Below are 18727 nucleotides of genomic sequence, written 5' to 3'. Positions count from 1 at the left end.
CAGCCATCATTCAGATCATGTGGCTGAGAAGTGGGGTTACTTGTAATTATATTTTATATGCCTATGGGATACATAAAACTTTCCCTAATAATATTTCTTTCAGAAAATTTTGTTACAGGATCATATAAATGCTACATGCCCAGTGGCCAAGATGCCTCTTTATATGAAATATTGGTTAAAAGAAAAAAAAATATTAAGAGGTCAAAAAAAAGAAGAAAAGATCGGAATTGCCCTTGATTGTTTAGAAACTCAAAATTATTTTTATTGTTGATGAGAAGGTGAACCAAAGATGATTTTAACCTCACACCAATTTACTGTCAATTAGTACGAAAAGATGCACTAAATCAATTGGTGTGAAAATATTCCTATATCTAACCACATGAGAATTCTTTCACGTGAAACAAAAATACCCTGATAAATTCTCTGATGTGTTTTGCGCGAGGGAACAAATGCACACTATGCTCCAACCGGAGTATAATATATGCGTAGCTAAAAAAATTTATACACCCGAACCTATCCAACGTACTCTCGACTCTCTACCCACGACCCACGTGTCTTGCACGAGCCTAACTCCTACTTTAAATATGCAGATATAATATTGTGACTTTGAGGCTTGGAGCAATCGCAAGGTCCATCCAACTAGGCTTGTATATGGGCTGGGAAGGCTCCAATCCAGATCTGACTCAGTAGGGTCAAGGGACCCGACCAACTGATCATGTCCTAGAAGGCCCCAGGCCCAATCCACTCGATCCGGTATGGGGGCTGTGACCCTTACCTGAATTGGGTCCTCGCTTATCATCCCATCTTCCACCAGTTGTTTTCTACTGGTTGCTGGTGGCCCTAAAGTGTTATTCTCCATTAAAACGATCATATTTCACTTAGTAGCCATGTAGAACCACCCGTCTTTGACCCCTGCACTGAAACCCCCACCTCGAGTGGCAAAAGTAACTGAGCACTTTCTCAAATGGCGGTATCAGCTGTTCAACATCTGACAATTTATTCACAAATTTCACATGAAAGTAGTTTGGGAGCATTGTCGCCTAAAAAGTCCAAATATTTCCAATGCATCCACAAAATACAAACCCAATACCATGAATGTGCAAAATAGAAATGCTCGAGTTGCAAAATGAGCAGAGGGAGACTTGAGTAATTGACATCCAAATTTGATGATACACGAAAAATAATCAATCTTTTCTTAAGCCCTCTACAAAAACAATATCGGATTCAAGAAATAAATGTCATACTAATCTATAAACAATGATTTCCATATGTGATTCTCTCACTCTTCCACTAAAACAGGAAGATTTTTTATCTTTCAAGATTCTAATGATACAGAAGAAGAACCATAATGCTGCAACCTTCTTGATGCTTTATTCACGATAGACATTCAGAGAAAGGTCAGCAAAAAGTACATACTAAGATTGTAACATTTGTTGAAGCTGAATGACTTGCATCTGCAGCTCCGGTGACAAAGTATTCAATTGCTCAGGTTTGAGGTTCATCAGTTGCTTAATTAAATCCGGTTCATCCTCAGGGCGAAACTGCAACTGAGAATGAACGAGGAATCAGTTTGTGAAAATTAGGTCAAAATTTCCTTGTGGAAAAACATAATATATATATATATATATATATATATATATATATATATATATATATATATATATATTCTTTGTGGAAAATGAAACCATCACGGAATGAAAATAAGAAAAAATTTGTATGGAAGTTGAAAATTAAGTGTCTATCTTAATATAAGAGATAAAATGAGAGAACAGGTAAACTCCCAAAGGAAGTTACAAATAAATTCTTTCATTTGTACGCCTTCCTAGGCCCCCACGTCAATCATATACTTTTTCTCATTCTTTAGGGAAATAATAGGTACGTATTTGATAGAGGCCATTAATGACTCGAATAAATACCAGAGAAGAAATTGAGAAAAGGATAGTGGACATGAAGAGAAAGCGATAAGCTGGGAAAACAGTAAAAGACAGAGAAACCATATCAAGTATTTGAAAACAGGTCGGAAAGAGTAACTGATCTCATGTTTCTTTTTTGTTCCCATAAGAAAAATAAGGAGTTTCAGCAAAAATAAACCAAAGTTGCTAGTATTGAAAAATAAACTGGCGAAATAAACAAATAAAATATAATAATAATAATAATAACCATGACAGGTCTATTCAGAACCTAGATGCATGATGACTTTAATGAGCAAGTAGAGGAATAAGAAGCCAATCAAACTAATATAATGAAAAACCTGAGGAGCCTGCTGCTCTGAATTATGAGATGCATCAACACCAGACAAGGATCCAACCCCAGTAATAGCACTGCTCGTTACGCTCCCATCTTCCAATTTGGGTTGTTTCAGAGGTGTTTCCAATTTAGGCTGTTTAAGAGAGGCTTCCACTTTAGGTTTTTTAAGAGGGGTTTCAAATGAGTCACCAGTTATTCCTGCCTGTTCCCTCAATGCCAAGTTTGAATATGCTGTACTTCTAGTGACTTGAGCTGCATCATGACTTAAGTTATTGAAGCTTGGATTAGACATGCCGGCTTCTCTAGAAAATGCCTCTAACCCACCAATTGAACCCGAAGATTGTGATGACCCAACCTGCATAAATAGCAGGCATTGGAAACTTCAGAAGGAAGAAAACAAAGAAAACAACAGTATATCCTTCAGGAAAAATATAAATAATTCATATGATCGTTGAGAAAATCATGACCATGCGGCTTACAATTGAACAATCAATTGATTGGATAGTGATGAAGAGAAAGGAGATACAAGTCATTAATTGAATTGTAAAGTGGGACCCACTTCCCACCACCACCATCCAACCATCCGTTCAAGCTATGGTGCATACTCCGTTTTTAGATAGTCATGGAAACCCAATGTCACCCTCAGGAATTGTATTCAATGAGAAGAAATTGATTTCCTCAACTTTTCCTTCACTTCAGCCAAAACTCCATAGCACATTTCAAAAATCATTCCAAGATACCGTCTTCATACAGAACCTTATCTTGTCTCTAGAACTGCAAATGCCATCTAGTCACTTAACTTGGCCCAGTCTGGCTGATATGCAAAGAGTCCTACACATCCTTCTCCACTTTTTATAATTACCTTGCAGACACGAATACAAGCTTATTTCTCGGACAACCCTGGCCCAAGCTCACCAACATACCAACATTGTTAATCAACTTATATCTGGGCTTGGTTAATCTCAGCAAAATCTTCAGAGGTACCAATGTATTTTACGTATCCCCATACTCCACTGTAAATTACTCAACTATGGGTATTATTTTTTACCAAGGGCACTTCGAAAATTATTCCTAAAGCCATTGGTAATATGCATTGGGTTGCCATGCATTTATTGTGCTTACATCAACCCTAAACGGCAATAAATGTTATTTTTTGCCTAGGGGCACTTCGAAAATAATTCCTAAAGCCATTGGTAATATGCATTGGGTTGCTATACATTTATTGTGCTTACATCAACCCTAAAGGGCAATAAATGTGAGGCAACCTCGATTATTCATGCTGTTAGAGCGAAGACTTTCTTGCTCAATTATTCCTTTGGTTCGATTAGTCGAGTTTCTTGCTTGATTCTTTCTTTCTTGGGCTCCCTCGATTCTCTCTTCCTCTGATTCGATTCGATAGTCAAGCTACATGAACTATAATAAGGCTAAGATATATGCGAGCGAGATGAAAGACGGACACCAATGATTAAGTGAAGCATTCATTCCTATACTCATAATGCATGCAAACTTCCAATGGCATGTAACCAAAACCACCCTCATCCACAAGTAATTTACAATCAAGGATGGGTCAGCCGATTTCTATATTTTTGGTCATCACAAGTTACCAAATAGAAATAGGTTAGTAAATTCCCATATGTATATATTCTTCAACTATGTATCCTCATGGATGTGCAAAAAGAGAGAGAGAGAGAGAGAGAGAGAGAGAGAGAGAGAGGGCGAGAGAGAGAGAGAGAGAGAGAGAGAGAGAGAGAACCTGCACAACTGCCTGCTGAGACAAGAACGAATTAGGCAGAGATGATTGTTGTTGGAGAGCTGGATTCTGCATAGACAATTGAACATGTCCAATAGGCCTTGGGAGTTGTGGGAGAGGAGGCTGTATTTGCTGTTGCAATGGTTTCGAGCTCACCACAGGAGGAGCTTGTGATTTGACAGGCACTCCAGAGAGAGAGTGGGCCCGCATAGGCAGAACAGTGGAAAGCCCAGAGTGTGGAGGAAATGAAACCTGGCCATGAGTTTGTGGTAATAAAGGAAATCTTGGTGGCATAGGTACATGTTGAAGTGGCACCGAAGAGGGCTGAGCAATAAAGGAATTTTGAGGCATGGTTAAGTGTGGTTGTCCTTCAGGTATTCTTGGCAACAACCCAGCCTGCACCTTAGTTTGCGCAGGAGGCACTTGGTTTTGATGAGTGGCGGGGTGCATTGACTGCTGCTCTTGTTTTACTTCGTGCAATGGTGGCTGCAAAAGTGAATTTGATGACTGCCTTGTGTTTGCCATTTGTTGCAACTGTAGAGTAGGGACAGGTTCTTTGGTGAGAAAATAGATAGCTTCAACTCCCATAATTGACAAAAAAATTGTGAAGAGTGAAGACGTACCATTTGAGGTGAGGCCATATTAAGCATTATCTGTGCCTGCAAAGACAACAGAAGAGTTCCATTTTCAGAATTGCACTATAAAAGGAAGAAGTAATAACTTATAAGTAAAATGTGTCCGACACATGTTGGAAAATAACTACTCCATCCCTTACAAGTAGGGGTGAGAATTTTCCGGATCGGGTCCGGATCCACCAGATCCGGATATGAATAGTATACTTTGGATCCAGATAGGAGCAGATCCTAAATATTCGGATCCGGATCTGGATCCAATATTTTATATAAGATCCAGATCTGGATCCAGATCCGGATTCGGATTTATTTCAAAATATAGCCAAAATTAAAGCTAAATAGAAACCAGTTTGGGGATCTTCAACGGGGGAAAATTATCAGGAATAAACCTCCCTCCACCAAATAGCAGCTTCTTGCAGAGACTACATAGGTATATTGCACTTCAAATGTCCCATGAAATGCGTACTAAAATTCTAATTCACTCTCTAAAAGAAAGCCAAGGTATTGAAAGATTCACATGAAACGAAAGGAGAAACAAAATACCACAAAACCAGAAACAGGAGGGTTACATATCAGAAAATTGCATAATGTATGGGGAAAAAAGAAAAAGAGAGAACAAACAAAATCCTCTGATCAACAAGTAAATCGAAAGAATTATCACCATAAATCCTTACCACTTTCTTCAGAAAACTTGATTAGAAGAAGAAATCAACACTTATACAGAAAATCACATAAGTAAACTAACGTGATTTCTAGAACCACCTGCCTGATAAAAGGGCACCAAAAATCCGTTCTATCTTCCTAAAAGACATCCTAAAACGGGCCATCGGTCAAACAAACCCTAAACATTTCCTTTCAGGCAATAAACAAGCACAAAAACCCTCAGAATCAGGCCTCAAAGCCTAGGAATTTTCCTTGAAACCAGAAGAAACCCTAAAAACTTCTCTTTCACAAATAAAACAATCGAAATAAGATACAGAAGAAAAGTCTTTTGTTTAGAGAGAGAGAAGAATCGAAATCCGGGTTTCAGATCCAGATCGGGTCAATTCTCAGCCCTACCTACAAGTAGAAAAATAAAGTAGAAGAGGAAAACTGGGAAGCAAAATTTGTCTAAGTGTGCTGGCACAAGTGAAAAAACAAATGAACACATGCACGCATGCTGCCTCTCTCTCTCTCTCGGTGAAAATACCACAACAGTTCAGCATCTACTTCAATATATGCCTAGTTTGGTGGACAAATTATCTGTCTACAGTCTCTGACTCCCACCTCCCTCTATGTATGTAAAAGGTGAATGGAGATCACCATCAATCAAGAAATTTTATCTTCTGGGAATAAGAGTTCATAAGAAGAACGACACATCCAAATTCTAAGTATCATACTTTATGCTAATGAAAAATGTGCTCATGTGAATACACGCCACAGATAGAAAACAAAGAACAATTATCCATTGAAAGAGAAAACTTCAATCTGAGATGAGACTAACCTGGAAAACGGCCTTGGAGAACTGAGGACCAGTCGTCATCATCTGCTTAGCCAGTGCCTGATTTTGTTGAGCTATTGCCTAAAATAGAACCAGTAGAATTTCAGATCACATAAAAGCCTGTTCAAACAGTTTGAAAAGCCAACAAGATGGCATATAGGGAATCTCCATACCTTCATTTCAGAAAGAATTTCATATAGTTGGCTTTTGGACCTGCTAGCTAAATATAGAGTCAAAGGATCAGTTCTTGGCTGCCCCTGGAAACCATTTTGGTTTGCACCCATACCACTAGTTTGCACGTCACCAAGAGCAGCAGCCATGACAGATGCTGCAGTAACCGCTGATGGGATACCCATTGGCTGATTATCAGCCAAATCTGCAACCATTGGTCCACCTAATGGTTTTGATGCATCTGTCAGAATCTCAATATGTAAAGAATAAAAAAAGTAAACAAGAAGAATTGCTCACTATGCAGTCGAATATAAGCATCAAAGACATTGGTGATAAAGAAAAGACTGACCAACATTTGGTGCCAGCCCGGGGCCCCCACGACCCTGCAAAATAGAGTTTAGTACAGTACATGATGCAAGATATTCATTATGCATAAAATCAAAGTAACAACATGATGTTCTGTTTAATTTGTTTTGATATGTAACATGCACTTGTAAAATGAGGTAAACAACAATTGGAGAGTACATACGGATGGAGATGTGCATCATAATGGAACTATTTGAGATTGAATATATTTACATCCTGCATTTTGCACCAATGCCTGAATATGTGTCAGTTATCTTCACGATTGTTGGGACATAAGTTATATTCAATCCAATGGGAAAGCCTGAATATGTGTCAGTTATTTTCATGATTGTTTGGGACATAAGTTATATTCCTCCTGAAATTTCAATATCCAGGTATACTTAACTTTCTACTGAAGCCTTTTTCTCCAAGACAAACACTACAAAACTAACCCTTAATAGCAAATTATATATATATATATATATATATATATATATATATATATATATATATATATATATATATATATAAAATATGAGAAATGATTACATTTCACCATGCCATTATAATATAATAAAACCACACTTCTAGAAAACCGGTATTTGTATGACCTAAAATTTTTCACAAGCACTCCATCTCAACAATCAATCTCAAAAAAAAAAAATTTGAGGGAAAATATCCCTCTAGATCCTATTTTTAAGTTTCATTTCTCCATATACCCAAGGTTTCAAAGCCTATCTGGCTGCATAAAAATTTTATCTATTATATCTTTTAACCCCCTAGATCAACTTTACCAATTTTTATCCTCTTTTTAACCCAAACAAATTTAAAAAAGACATCATTTTTAAAACCCCTCTTTCTCTCGTTACGTGTTTCTCCTTCTCTCTCTTCCGTGTCTTTCTCTATGTGTGCTTCCCCAAACACCCCTCTATTTTTTCCCATCATCTCTCTCTCTCTCTCTCTCTCTCTCTCCCCGTACTTCCCCCTCTCTCTCATTTGGGATGGAGAATGTTAAGAGAGTTAATAGTCAGAGAAAGAAAAAGAACAGGTATAATAATGACTTGGAGCTCAAGGGTTTCGAGGTGTAGCTTAATAAAGGGTATAGGATAAAGGTGCAATCAGCAAACGCTAGTTGGCTATGCTCTCTGTGAACACCTCCTCGGCAAAGGGAGAATGAAAAGCATAAATGGGTTAGTTTCAAGGAAGAGAGAATTTAGCAGAACCAGAGAAGGGGGAGAAAGCCCTTTGAATGACTCACGGTACATCTGCCCAAATTGGATTTCCGAGTGGCTTTATTTTTTTTAACAGTGTTGGATGAATGACACATCCATCAATGGATGTTTCTTGTCTTAATACTTGCTCATTCATATGTAAGAGATTTTTCTCCTTTCTAACTTATCAAAAGTTGGAATTTTTGTCTTTATTTTATCTGTAGACCTAATATGCAAGGGCTTTTTCCATGACTTATAATGTTGTTCTTATTGAATAAATGGTCTATATCTGTTCTGGAGTATTCAAGGTCACATCGCAATAGTTTGTATGCAAGCAGCTCTACAGGTTTTGGTAGCTTTTCTGTAAATTTTAGGACGGATTTGGTAGGATTGGATTTGGGTGAGTTCCTGGTGGTGCTCCTTGTTCTTTCTATTTTTGTTTATTTAGAGAATAATCATTGTCTTGATAGGTTGTATGCCAAGTTGCCAACAGACAATCAGATTTCGTGGCCCATTAGCTTCTTGAATGAAATAAATTATCTTCATGGAAACAATGTCTAAAAACTATAAATAATGCCACTTCAAGAATACTTCAGGGGATGAAACAAATAAATTCACACACAAAGATGTTCAGTTGCATGTATGGTGGGTAAAAAACGTGAGAGAGGGATTGAGGAAGCACAGGGAGAGATAGAGAGGGAGAGAGGGGGGGGGGAAGCATGCGGAGAGAGAGGATGGGGAAAAACAGAAAGAGAGGGATTTGGGGAAGCACTGGGGAGAAAGGGAGTGAGAGACATGGAGAGAGAAAGAAGAGAAACATGTGGAGAGAGAGGGGTTTTAGAAAAGGATGTCTTTTTTAAATTTATTAGGGTAAAAAAGATGGGATAAAAATGGATAAAGTTGGTTTAGGGGTTTTAGAAAAGGATGTCTTTTTTAAATTTATTTGGGTAAAAAAGATGAGATAAAAATGGGGTAAAGTTGCTCTAGGGGGTTCGAAGATATAATACATAGAAGCTCTATGGGGCTAGATAGGTTTTGAAACCTTCGGTGTTTGGCCTATGGAGAAATGAAAGCTAAAAATAGGGTCTAGAGAGATATTTTCTCCTTCTTTTTATTTTTGAATATGGATATTTTCCCAAAATTTAACTTGCACCCTATGCATGGTCAAAATGAGTCCCCTTCAACAATAAATCTAAACCATCCATTTGGTGAATTTCAAGATCTAGGCCTTTATGAATTCAAAATCAAAATTTTCTCTTTTAACATTGTTAATCTAATGATAATATAGTTATCTAAAAAATTTGGTAAGAAAAAAGATCCTTCTAAGGCCTAGATTTGCGCATCTCACCAAAATAGACGGCCTATGTTAATTGGGCTAAAAAAATACTTTTACGTTGTATTTAAAAAATTTCCTTTTTTTTTATTGTTCATTAGAATGAAAAGAGTGTAAATTTTAAAATTTGGGTTAAACAAATGGCCCTAGCATGGTTTTTGAAGATTGTTTCATTATATTATTGTACAACCATTGCATGAAATCACCCCCTATATATATATATATATATAAATATATATATATATATATATATATAGGAAAATGCTAGCGTTGGCCAGTGGGGCTACAGTACATATGAGCCCAACAGCCCAAATTCAATCAGGGTCGATCTGACGAACACAACTTCATTTCGTATTTTAATTTTAATTTCTTTTTAACAAATCCAAATCACATAAAATTTTAGGCGTCTAATCTTCTCATCAAGGCACACCTAATAAAAATATTAAAAAATATAATTCACAATTTATAAATTGACCAAAATTCCCCTGAAAAATTTTGGGGGTATTTTGGTCAATTTATCTCTCATGAAATATTTTTTTGATATCCTATTAGATTCTTATATTTTTAAAGAACACGCACCCAAAATTTCAAGTTATTTGGATTTATAAACAAGAAAATTCAAATTCAAATACGAAATACAATCATGATCATTGGATCGGCCCAGATTCAATCTGGGCTGCTAGACTCATATGTAATTGTAGGTCCACTAGCCTACGCTAGTATTTCTTTATATATATATATATATATATATATATATATCACTATCATTATCATCATAGCCTTATCCCAACTATTTGGGATTGGCTACATGACTCACGTTCCGTCATTCTGTGCAATCAAAGGTCATGCCCTCAATAAGACCATAAGTCCCCATATCTTTTCTCACTAAGTCCATCCATGTCCTTTTGGGCCTTCCCCTTGCCATTCTCAGGCCTTCCACTTAAACTAATTCGCACCTTCTAACCGATGTTTTATTGGGTTTACATCGCACATGGCCAGCCTACCCAAGTCTACTTTCCCTCTTACCGCTGATTGAAGCAACACCTAAGTTCTCTCAAATGTAGCAATTTTGAATTCTATGCTTTCTTGTTTTGTCATTCTTCGATATCAATATCCTCATCCGAGCTACATTCATCCCATGGGTATGTTGTTTCTTGACCGCCCAACATTCCATCCCATAAAGTAAAGGTTCTCACAGATGTCTTGTAGAACTTTCCCTTCAGCTTCTTTAGTATGCGGCGATCATATAAAACTCCGTATGCACAACTCCACCCTACTCACACAACTCTAATTTTATGTACGGCATCTTCCTCAATCTCTTCATTTTCCTAGATTATCGACCCAAGATATAAAAAATACTCTCTTTTAGGTGTGGGTGGGTATGTGTATGTAGCCTACTAGGCACCAAGCAGTGAATCGTCACTGAGGCATCCGGCATCCTCAAAGGGTTACAGTTTTTAGTCCAAGACCGACATATCTTATAAAGTTCAAGCAAATAGGGATCATCAACAATAGGAAAAGGTAGTCAGTCATAAGCTATTAACAGCATCAGTTCTTGATCAAGAAGATAAGATCTCATTATCCTGCTCATTCTTAATATGTAGATAAGATCTCATTATCCTGCTCATTCTTACTATGTATAATAATATCTCAAAACACAATCTATCTAGAATAAAAATAGTAAAAGCGTAGACGTCTTTAAGATACTAGACCTACATGTAAAAGTTAAAAGAGCAGGGAGGGAAGAAGCAGGTCTATAGGAAACACTAGTACATCAAGCTTTGCGTCGAATTTATGGAGTACCTGTTCTCTGTTTCTGTCACTTCCTTTGTCATTCTCAGCAAAGTCAACTCGTAACTGCCGACCATTAATCTCATAGCCTTGAAGATTACGTCGTGCGCTATTAGCTGTCTCTACATCCTTGTACTCACAGAAACCATAACCTCTAGGCTTCCCAGTTTCCCTATCAAGTACTAACCTGAAAAGATTGCCAAAAAGATTCATCAGTTATAGTGTACAAGAAGAGGACTCAACATCAATTAATGCATGAAGAATTATCTTCAACAATATTCCCTTATTCCCTATACATTCAAGTCAGTCCGTTCATATTTTATATTAATATACAATGCATAACTAGGTAAAACAACCATTTTCAATAACAAAATGAAAAGCCAGCAGCACCACTGAAACCCAAGCAGATGTCTCCAATCAACTCTAAAAATAATATTTCTTGATCATCAGCAAATTAAGAATCAAAAGAAAAATGAAACTAACTACTTGCTTCCCTAAGGTGTTATGTAGATTCAGCTGAACCGTCAAAACCCAAAACAGCAGCACTCAAAGGGAACAACCGAAATATATGCTGCGCCAAGGGGCACACAATTAGCCCTGCTTTCATCAACTACACACATGATGAGTGCACAAGAGGGTACAGTCATAATTCCTCACATTGTTTGAGATCAATATTGAGTTGGAACAAATATGCATTTTGAGCAATACAGAGCAAGCCTCCATTATTTCAGATATTAGACACTAGCTTGAATTGAAATATAGGAAAAACTGTCTGCATGTGCACGTGGATGTGTTTCAAACACTTGCAGGAACCACTGTAGCCTAAGCCATGAAGATATCCAGCAGGCAACACTAAGGAGGAGATTTTTTTTCTTTTTTTTATTTTTTGTTTGGGGGGGGGGGGGGGTGAGGGAGGGTTTGGGGAGGGACATTGTTCATAACCTGCTTTGTTTCGATGAGAAATTAGGTTTGAATCCCTCCATATGTATTCCTATAAATAATATCTTTGCCAAGCCCAAAAAAAGGTGATCAACAGAGGGCGTGTAGGAGGGTCAATGGTCAGAACCTGCTTTGGTTTGCAAACATTAAACCAAAAGGCTGGGGAGAAGGTGGTCAATCAAGGAGCAATTGTTTTGAAAGCAATGAACAGAAAACAGATACTCTCGAAGTCAAAGGGGACACAAGTACAGTGGGACTAGATGTCTAGGAAACGATGGCCTCAAGGATGGAAAAGGCCTGGACCATAGTTGTTGGGAGCAGGTTCGCTCCCAGGAGTGGGAGCTGGTTCGGATCCACAGAACCATGACTGGCCCGAAGGTCCCTACGATTGGGATCGTAATCCATACGATTCTGGAATGGTGGAGCTCGATCCCTGTCTTGGAGAATCTCGATTCCATGTAGAAGGAATCGTACAAAACAAATTTAAGGAATCATGAACTATATTGCTCGGAACCGTAGCTTCCCTAAATCAATGGAGCTCTATCCTTGTGGAAGGGAATCTTGATCCCTCGTCGTAAGAATCGCACGAAGTGAATAAAAGGAATCATGAACTTTATTACTAGGAAGTGAAGGTTCCCTAGATCAATGACCTTACTCCTTGTGGTACGGAATCTCGGTTCGAGATTTTAGGAACCGACGATTAAATGAATCGCGAAACTATATTACTAAGAACCGAAGATTCCCTAGATCAATCTCGAAGGGAATCTCAATTCCATGTTGTAGGATTCACAACAATAATGGGATTTGAGTGAAATATTAAAAACCTTTCATTTGTTCCAAAGTTGAGTTCAGTTTACAATTCACATAAACGATGAATAATAATTATGGAATGTTACGATTAAAACCTGCTTGATACGAGAGTCCTACTTATGTGGACCGCGATCAAAACTGTTGGTAAATAAGGATCCTATCTACAAGAATCATACTTAAACGAGGAACCTCAGTTTAAAAGTAGAGGATTCGAGAGTCACAAAATGAGAAACCAGAACGACAAGTACAAAGAAATGCATTTCCCAAATTTGCGAACAACGGTTTAAACCTATAGGAAACGAGGACCGTAAAATGATTAGTCACGCACCCATCAAGATCCCCTTATGGAAATGTGGGAATGCAGTTCTGAACTAGGACCGTGGCCTTGCCTTCACGGTTCCCATAACTATGGTCTAGACACAAAAGTCCAGCCCTAAGTGTCACATTGCATGCGACCAATGATTTTCTCATGTATGTATGGTTAGTCAGAAACCAAAATGAGACAAAAGCAGCTTACTGACAGGGAAAGAATAGGACCAGATAGAGCATAGTGGGTAAAGTTGTATGTGGCTCGCTAGTGAAGTGAATATCAGGAGAACCATAAGAACTGGCAGATCTACGAAACCTAGTAATAAGATGGTAGTTTAGAGTGATATGTGGCTAAATGTAAACATCATATTTATCAGTGGCAAGAAAAGAAGGAATAGAATGAGTGTAGCTGAGATCAGCATGTTGAGATGGATGAGTGGCAAGAAAAGAAGGGATAGAATTTTAAATGAATCCATTCGGAGAATTTAGGTGTAGCACCAATAGGCGATAAGATGAGAGAAAGTAGACTTAGATGGGTTGGCCATGTGGGGTGCAAAACCAATACAGCACCTGTTATGAGGTGCAAGTTAGATTAAGTGGAAGGTTCAAAAGGGCAAAGGGTAAGCCCAAAATGACATAGTTGGAAGTAGTGAGAAAAGATATGGGACTTATGACCTCATTGAGGGTATGACCCTTAATAGAGTAGAATGGCAAACTAGGATTTGTGTAGCCAATCCCAATTAGTTGGGAAAGGGATATGATGATGATGACGATGATGATGTGTTTTTTCCTATCCAATGAATTTACAAGATAGGTCAGGACCTGGTGAAAATAGAACCCTAGATGTCACATTGTGGCACCCGCACGCCTGACCACCTCAACCTAGAGCATGTTCTTAGTGTAAAGGATAGCTTCAAAGGGGGTAAAATATGATCTCAAATAGTTTTAACTAATATATTCTAGGTTCTTGAGGGCTTTCTGAGGTAGAGGAGAATCTAGGTAATCTCACTGCACCTTCAAAGGGACGATTTGGCAGGTAAATTGCAAGGTGGGAATGGTAAAGGAAGTATTAACAATTATAAAATTTTGTAATGGCAGCGTCATGAAACTGTCAGCACTACAGATGGAAACCAGTCCCCCATAAAGGGCTATATATGTAGAGCAAGTTGCAAGACATTTAGTCAAGTCCTACCCAAAATATTTTAGGATGAAACGCGTGAAGATGGGGAGTTGTTATTGAGGTGATTTTGGAAAAGGATGCAAGCAAAGTAATTGGTGTGGATTACAGAAGGATGTGTTATGATAGTTCATCTTGGATGGGAGAAACTTTGAGGTAAAGGCCAGCCATGAGAACTCAAATGTGTTCCCAAAAAAATGCGAGGGTACATCTAAAATGAGGAAACAATAGTGGGATACAATTAAAATTACTTGAAACAGGTGAAATTGAGAAAAGGCAAGCACCTCATGATACTTATGAAATTAAGGCTAAAAATAGTAACAAATGAGATTTAGATCAAGCAATAATAGGTGGTAAAACAAGCCATGATTCAATTATAGGTGGTAAAATAAGCCATGAGTCAATCTAGACCTCTAACTGGCGCAATGGCCAACTCTCATTAGCAGTAATGAAAAGATCCATCAAGATTAAGGTTATATTTGCCATGGGAAAATGTCTCTGACTTTGCAAAATCCAGTCCATACATTTAATTAATCCTTCTGTAAAAAGCCAAGTCATTTGATGTAGTCAGCTTTCGAATGACACAACGTTTCACACGGATGTCCATTTAGGGTGATCCGTAATCTTAAATTGAGGACTTCTTCAAAATTTATGACCCTTATGTCCATTTATTCTAGTAGTTCAGGCATCCCCAACGGCTTCAAATTGTGTCTGAAAGCCTGCTCAAAAAATCAGGGATAACTTTGATTTCCTTGTGTTAGGTTTATTACTTTTCATTATTGAACTATTATTATAATTGGCTTTTAAGTTTAGTTTCCTCTTAGGAAGTAGTGTTTTCAAACTTGATCAAGTCAACTTGGACTTGGCTGATTTGCTTGGCATAGGCATGGTGCCAAGGCTAGTACTAGTGTACCAGCACAAGGATATGGCACATGAATCGTACTCAGATGAGTACTATAACGACTTTCCCAAGTACTATAGAAATTAGGCATATTCACCTGAGTTCTATAGTAATCAAGCAAGTTGTTGTTCATTAAGTCCACCTTAGAAGCCTAGATTTGAGAAAAAACCAATAGATATCTCACATTTTGTAGATCGAAGAATTGGGGCGGCAATTTGTACCCGATTTTGGAAGAACTTCTATTTCTTCCATTCTGATGGTCAACCTTCTGAATATTGAACCCTAAGCCTAGCTTTATGTTCTTCATCCACCCATTGGTTTGTTCCTTCATAAAAAAAAAGGGGGGGTGAGGCTTATGGTTTTCAATTTCAGATATTTTGTTTATCCGAAAATTTTCAAAGGCATGGATCTCCCAGATGTCAGAACTCAAAACCCATTGTGGGTTTTGGGTTGGGGCTGCATAAGGAAGCTTTGGCAAAGCTAGATGATTCTCATCAAACACAATGATTGGGGGATCAGCTTGAAATTTTCATATGTTACAATTTTTGAAATTTAAATTCATAAATTGACTTTTTACTCTATAGACTTACAATGGATTTATGAATTTTATTATATATTTTTATGTTTTTTATTCTCTGGTGTTTTTTTTTTCATTTTTTTTTATTTTCAATTCAGCAAGCAATAACATCAATTTTTTTTATTTAATATGTGTATACATTGTTTGATTTTTTTTGGTTTTTAATATTTTGTATTTTAATTTTTACAATTTTTTTTTTTTGGCCATTTGGTTCGAGCAGAACTACTCCACAAGGGGAGGGCCGAGTCCCAAGCCTCGGCCAAGTACTTGACCATTGCTAGAAAGTCAAATTCCAGTACTTGTTGGGATAAAAGCACTTTACCTAGAGTCATTAGGAGTTTGTTCTCTATGCTTGCAAGGGTCCAAGTATTGGGGAAATAGATCTTGGAACTCCCTACAAATACTCATGTAGGCCAATGGCCCATTCATTCAAGCTTGAAATTGAGATAAAGATTAAGTTCTTTCTTTTAATGGTGCAATGCCAGCTTTGAAGGAGTGATTCCTTCACCTCGAGAAGAGTTTCCTCAACTTTTCTCTAGATAGTTTGATTTTATAACTTTAGTTTAAGATAGCAAGAGTCACCCCAACAAGTTAGAGCTTTTTTCTCTCCCTCTTGTGTGGTGTTTCTCCTTCCAAAGTTTCCATCTATTGAATCCGTCACCCTATTGGTACCCCACCAAATGGTCTCAAACCCTTCACCTATGACCCCAAGCCAACCCTAAATTAGCCCTAACTCGCCTCATTCCCTTCAACTCCATCATTTACTAGTTTTACCTTCGCCGGATTTGCAGTTTTGCTAGCATGTTCAACCCTCAAGGCACCATCTAAACCAACCCCATCTGTTTCCTTAATCATACCAAAACCTTCTCCGATCCTACCTTAGTTAGCCATCCCACACTCATATCCCATTTAGATATCCCCAAAATCCTGCCATTCAAAATTGTATAGTACTCCTAAACCTCCTAATAATCCTACTTCTACTAGGAATCCTAACCCAAGTAGGACTCCCAAGTATAACTATGAAACCAACTAGATTGGGACTCAATTCCAATTATAATTTCTAACCTAACTAGTACTACTTACCTAACGCTAACCCTAACCCTAACCCTAACCCTAACCCACTTCTTCCATTTCCATATAAGCCCACCAAAGGTTGATACGCTCATGCAGGATACAATCACATTGGCTGTACATCTCCATCCACCATCCCATTTGAACCATAAGCCCCAAACTTTAATGTCTAATCCGCTTACAGAAAAGTAGGTATCTTACTTCAGATAATGTAACAATGACCGAAACTCTATTCTATCTAAGAGATTCACATCTTCTTCCAATGTTTTTCTCCTTTCGGGATGTGCAACAAACACTCTATGGGCTCGTGGGTAGTTACTATAAGACATCATTTTCATTATGATGAATTATCCCTCATTGAGAAAAGGAAAACACAAGACCTAACCACAAAGCTTGTAGGCATATGACAGAGCCAACTACATGACAGGTGTTCGAACTGTGGATAGTTTTGGAAGAGGTCTTTACATGCAAATAATGCCTAGTCAGAGAGTACATTATTGTTATGCATTTTAAATCTTCTTTCATAAGAAAAAAGTTGTGAACCAAGATAACAGCAGGCCATAAAATTTATATAAAGTGAGAGGCGATAATTATAAGTTCCCAATCAAGGAGAAATAAGCATTATTCTATGATATTGATGCATCACTACAATTCACCAAGGATGGGTCTCTATTCACCAAGGATGGATGTCTGTGAAGTCAAATCACTGACTCACCTGAATGATACAAATCACTCATAGTGAAATAGATAAGTGTAAGAAAGCCAAATCACTGACTCACCTGAATGATACAACAGGGCCAACTTCTTCACATATTTGCACAAGTTGTTCTTCAGTCGCATCATATGGTATGTTCCCCACTGCGAAGCATATAAAACCATATCAAACCAGTAAAATGGGCGATCCCAACTGATTTACAATTATTAAAGAAAGAAAGCCAGAAATACTCAGATAAATCATCAAGGTGATCAGTAGAATATCCTAAGGGCGCCGCTGGTTAATTGGCAAATAGCAACAAACCATGGACATGGGCACATCAAGAATAAAAATGGAACCACACTATAATTCACATAAATGGACTAAACAATAGCTGTTTTACATGGTTGCCAGCTGCGTTATAGAAAATATTTTAGACAAGTTTGGGAGTTTAAACCCTAAACCATAACATTAACCCTAATAAAAAAAGAGAGGAGGGAGTCGACTCAGTACCAAAAACACATCTTGATTGTTGAGCCGAATTCGCCATTATCAAAACCTGAGGGACCTGCAACTCCTCATAATTACCGAAAGAGCGGAGAGGACGTGGCGGCGTTCGGTATCTCTTTCTTGATTTCGGCCTACGAGCGGCGAATTCCGCATTATCTAACTGCTATTAAGCAAGAGGAACACCTCTCTTGTTTTTCTTACATGCCTTTTATACGACTTACTTGCTTAAAACTTATTTTATTTCCTAAGAAACTCTCTCTTTCTCCTTATCAGAATTTTATTTCTAGTTTTAAAAATTTATTTAGTTATTCATATTTATGATCTCCATTTTCGAGATTACATTTCCTCAAAAAGTAAGTCCAAAAATCCATGCCAAAATAGATTTTTAAGTGGTCACTCATTTCTACATTGACCCATAGGAACCGTGTCCTTTTCATTAGAAAATTGTTTCTTTCATCCAAAAAATTGTTCCGCATTTCTACATATGGGATCCCGAGGTATAAAGCACCCATTTAAAGATTGAAATTAACCGTCAAATTTTTTTTTAGTAAAATTATTATTTTTAATTTTTAAATTTTATTTATTTATTTTATATTCATGATCTCTATGTTGGAAATTATATATTTTTAAAAATTAAATCAAATAAGCCATCCTAAAAATAGATTTTTAAGAGGCGATTCATTTCTACATGAACTCATAAAAATCGTGTCTTTTTCATAAGAGTGCAGTTTGCATACGAAGGCATCCGTATGTGTAGAGATAAGGTGCAGCTTCAAATT

The 18727-nt window shown here is 37.5% G+C and overlaps 1 protein-coding gene across 2 annotated transcripts; it reads right to left on the bottom strand.

The window, feature by feature from the left end:
- Positions 1–1119: 1119 nt before the first annotated feature.
- Positions 1120–18129, bottom strand: CSTF64 (cleavage stimulating factor 64). 2 transcript variants are annotated; one of them, XM_011630664.3, is made up of 10 exons: positions 17952–18129; positions 17524–17602; positions 10973–11147; positions 6630–6663; positions 6283–6503; positions 6113–6190; positions 4621–4656; positions 4001–4531; positions 2252–2602; positions 1120–1547 (listed from the first exon to the last, which is right to left on the bottom strand). In XM_011630664.3, exons 1-10 carry the CDS (start codon positions 17986–17988, stop codon positions 1416–1418), a joined length of 1674 nt encoding a protein of 557 aa, XP_011628966.1. In that variant the 5' UTR covers positions 17989–18129; the 3' UTR covers positions 1120–1415. The 2 variants fall into 2 exon arrangements, with proteins under 2 accessions (XP_011628966.1, XP_088701905.1); XM_088845779.1 differs by lacking the exon at positions 6630–6663.
- Between the last annotated feature and the right edge of the window lie 598 nt (positions 18130–18727).

The sequence above is a fragment of the Amborella trichopoda genome, chromosome 9, assembly GCF_054954075.1.
Source record: "Amborella trichopoda isolate Santa Cruz 75 chromosome 9, AtrichopodaSantaCruz75HAP2 v2.0, whole genome shotgun sequence".
Lineage (NCBI taxonomy): Eukaryota > Viridiplantae > Streptophyta > Magnoliopsida > Amborellales > Amborellaceae > Amborella > Amborella trichopoda.
This window is presented reverse-complemented; position numbering and strand designations above follow the sequence as displayed.